The sequence below is a fragment of the Sinocyclocheilus rhinocerous genome, unplaced genomic scaffold, assembly GCF_001515625.1.
Source record: "Sinocyclocheilus rhinocerous isolate Xijiao unplaced genomic scaffold, SAMN03320098_v1.1 scaffold1813, whole genome shotgun sequence".
NCBI classification, from domain to species: Eukaryota; Metazoa; Chordata; class Actinopteri; order Cypriniformes; family Cyprinidae; genus Sinocyclocheilus; species Sinocyclocheilus rhinocerous.
The window spans coordinates 36,219-38,652 of record NW_015623663.1 but is presented as its reverse complement, the minus strand read 5'-3'; the positions used below and the strand labels follow the sequence as shown (position 1 = coordinate 38,652).

General features: G+C 40.8%; 1 protein-coding gene across 1 annotated transcript in view; it reads left to right on the top strand.

Annotated features, from left to right (window-relative positions):
* The window catches only part of LOC107720533 (WD repeat-containing protein 92-like), a 9,342-nt gene extending 8,439 nt beyond the window's left edge, over nucleotides 1-903 (top strand). Inside the window, exons 6-7 of the mRNA XM_016528296.1 lie at nucleotides 281-378; nucleotides 470-903. Coding sequence (XP_016383782.1) covers nucleotides 281-378; nucleotides 470-677 — 306 coding nt within the window. The 3' untranslated portion in view covers nucleotides 678-903. The remainder of the gene's footprint in view (nucleotides 1-280; nucleotides 379-469) is intronic.
* Nucleotides 904-2,434: the final 1,531 nt, after the last annotated feature.

Below are 2,434 nucleotides of genomic sequence, written 5' to 3'. Positions count from 1 at the left end.
TAGTGTACTAAATATGTCTTAAATAAAAGCAATAAACCCTGTGAAGCCGTGGTTTACAGTGAATTTATAACAGCTAAGGGGGTTAACAACGCCGCTTAGCTGTTATAAATTCACTGTAAACCACAGCTTCTTGGGGCTTATTGCTTTAATCTAGTGCGCGTTTACATAGAAAAACAATGGAAAAGTAGCACATTGGAATGGAACAACGTCTTCTTTGTGAACGGCTCCTTACTCTTAAGACTCTTTTGAAAGTGTTTAGCATTTGCTTTCTGTATTTCAGGCTCACAAGTCTACAATATGGCAAGTGAGACATTTGCCTCAAAACCGCGACATCTTCATGACAGCCGGTGGAGCCGGTAATCTGCATTTATGGAAATAGTAAGTGATTTCTTTGAGATAATATCTTTAACATCTGAAGATTATTATTCGTACCGTGCCATTTTTTTGATTGATTTTTCTATTGTCACAGTGAGTATCCAGCCCAGAGAACTAAAAAGGGTGCGGATGATGTAGACATGGGCGTCGCTGGCTCTGTGAACCTCCTGCAGAACGTCACTCTGTCCACACAACCCATTTCCAGTCTCGACTGGAGCCCGGACAAACAGGGTCTCTGTGTTTGCTCTTCATTTGACCAGTCTGTACGAGTCCTCATTGTGACCAAACTCAACACAGTCTGACATAACTTGAGTTCACTTCTCTACTGTTATTCCCAAACAAACTGGAAAATCTGATGACTGTTTACATGCCACGTGTATATCTTAAGTTTATATGTGCAGTTATATTTGAGTTTGTTTTTTTTAAGAAAACAATTAAGTGTTATAATTCTTTGTGAATTCTTTGTTAGCCGGTGTTTTTATGCACAATGTGAAGGCCTGTAACACCATGGTAAAGTTATTTTAAGACTAAAAGAATCGAATCAAAAATGCACATTTTGTCTTTGCAGTCTTTTATCAAGTTGTAATAATTTGCTCTGCCTCTTAAATGCTGTTTTTCAGGCTGATGTCACACATTCTCCTGTCTTTCTGTAATGCCCACTTCTCATAATCCAATCAGTTCCCTGTTGTACCACCTTACTTTTTTTCTTGATGAATGTCTTGTTTCACACTGACTAAAAATATATGCCAGGCAATGCCAGAATGGGTTTTGACCAAACAGAGTGGATTTAAATAAGGCATATGAAGGACATTCCCAAACTAAAAAGATCATATCCAACACTTGAATCTGAAGAAGTCTTGCAGCGCCTCATCCTCCACTGATCTGTCATGAATTCCAGCGTAAACTCTCCTCAGAAGACTGGTCAAGAACTTCCCTTCAAGTGCTTCAATATATTTTTCAAGACATCCTTTTAATACAAAAACAGAGTGTTTTCATTTCAGCACTAACATTACTCCGTTTGAAGCAAAAAAAAAAAAAAAAAGATGTTTTCAAACATTTCTCTGAGAGTTGATTTTGTCAAAATTCCATACATAAATGGATAAATAGCTGAAGTAAGAGCAGATCTTACCGAGTCCCACGACTTTTCCATGCGCAATCAGGTTGGGCAGTAGCTGAGGATGCTCATACAGTTCATGTTTAATCAGAATATGCACAATCTCTCCTGTTATGAAGGCATCATCAAAGGTTTGTTCACAGACAGGCTTCAGAGGGAATCTACTGTGAAACATCCACAGCAGCCAGAGGATCGTCCTTCAACAGCAGATTGGCCAGCTCGATGTATGCGTCATGCACCTAAAACACATGGAATAGTAGTGAAATGCAGTATTATGATGTGAAATCAGTGTCATTACATGCTGATCGAGTGTGCATTAAGGGACTCACCTCTGGAGCCATGTCAATGACCTCCTGGTAAAAATGACCCGCCTGTTTCTGTGAGTCTGCGGTTCGCACCAGTGCCCTGGCTAAGCCTAGCCGTGGCACATAGGACTTCTCATTCAGAGCCGCTGAGACTGTACTGTCATTGTCCTGCTTGCCAACCTCCACTGAGAAGAATATTGATTGACATAGCATGACTTCAGATCATAGAAAACGCATTTACGTTGAGCCAAGAGTCTGGGCAAACCTGCTGAAGTTGTTGGTTTCTCCTGAAGAGGACTGTGCCGCTGCCCAGATTTACAAGGAGACATTTGAGCTTTAATGCTTGATTTGCCTGCTGTTTTTCCAGCTCCATCACTCTTGGTGACCAAATGCCCTCCTGCCCTCCCTCTAAGGAGAGAAATATCAAAGTAGCAATCATTTGTGAATAAGAGAACCACTAGTTGTAAAGATACAGGAGGCTGTGCTGTATATGAATGTATTCACAGCAATGGTTTCCCTGTCGTTCTTAAGAACAATGAAGAGTAAATGGAAAGCAATCTTTGGTCTTCTCAGTATTCAGAGATAGTTTGGGGCTGGTGCAGTGAGACGTGATGTGTTGCGCTCACCGAGCAGCTTGTGG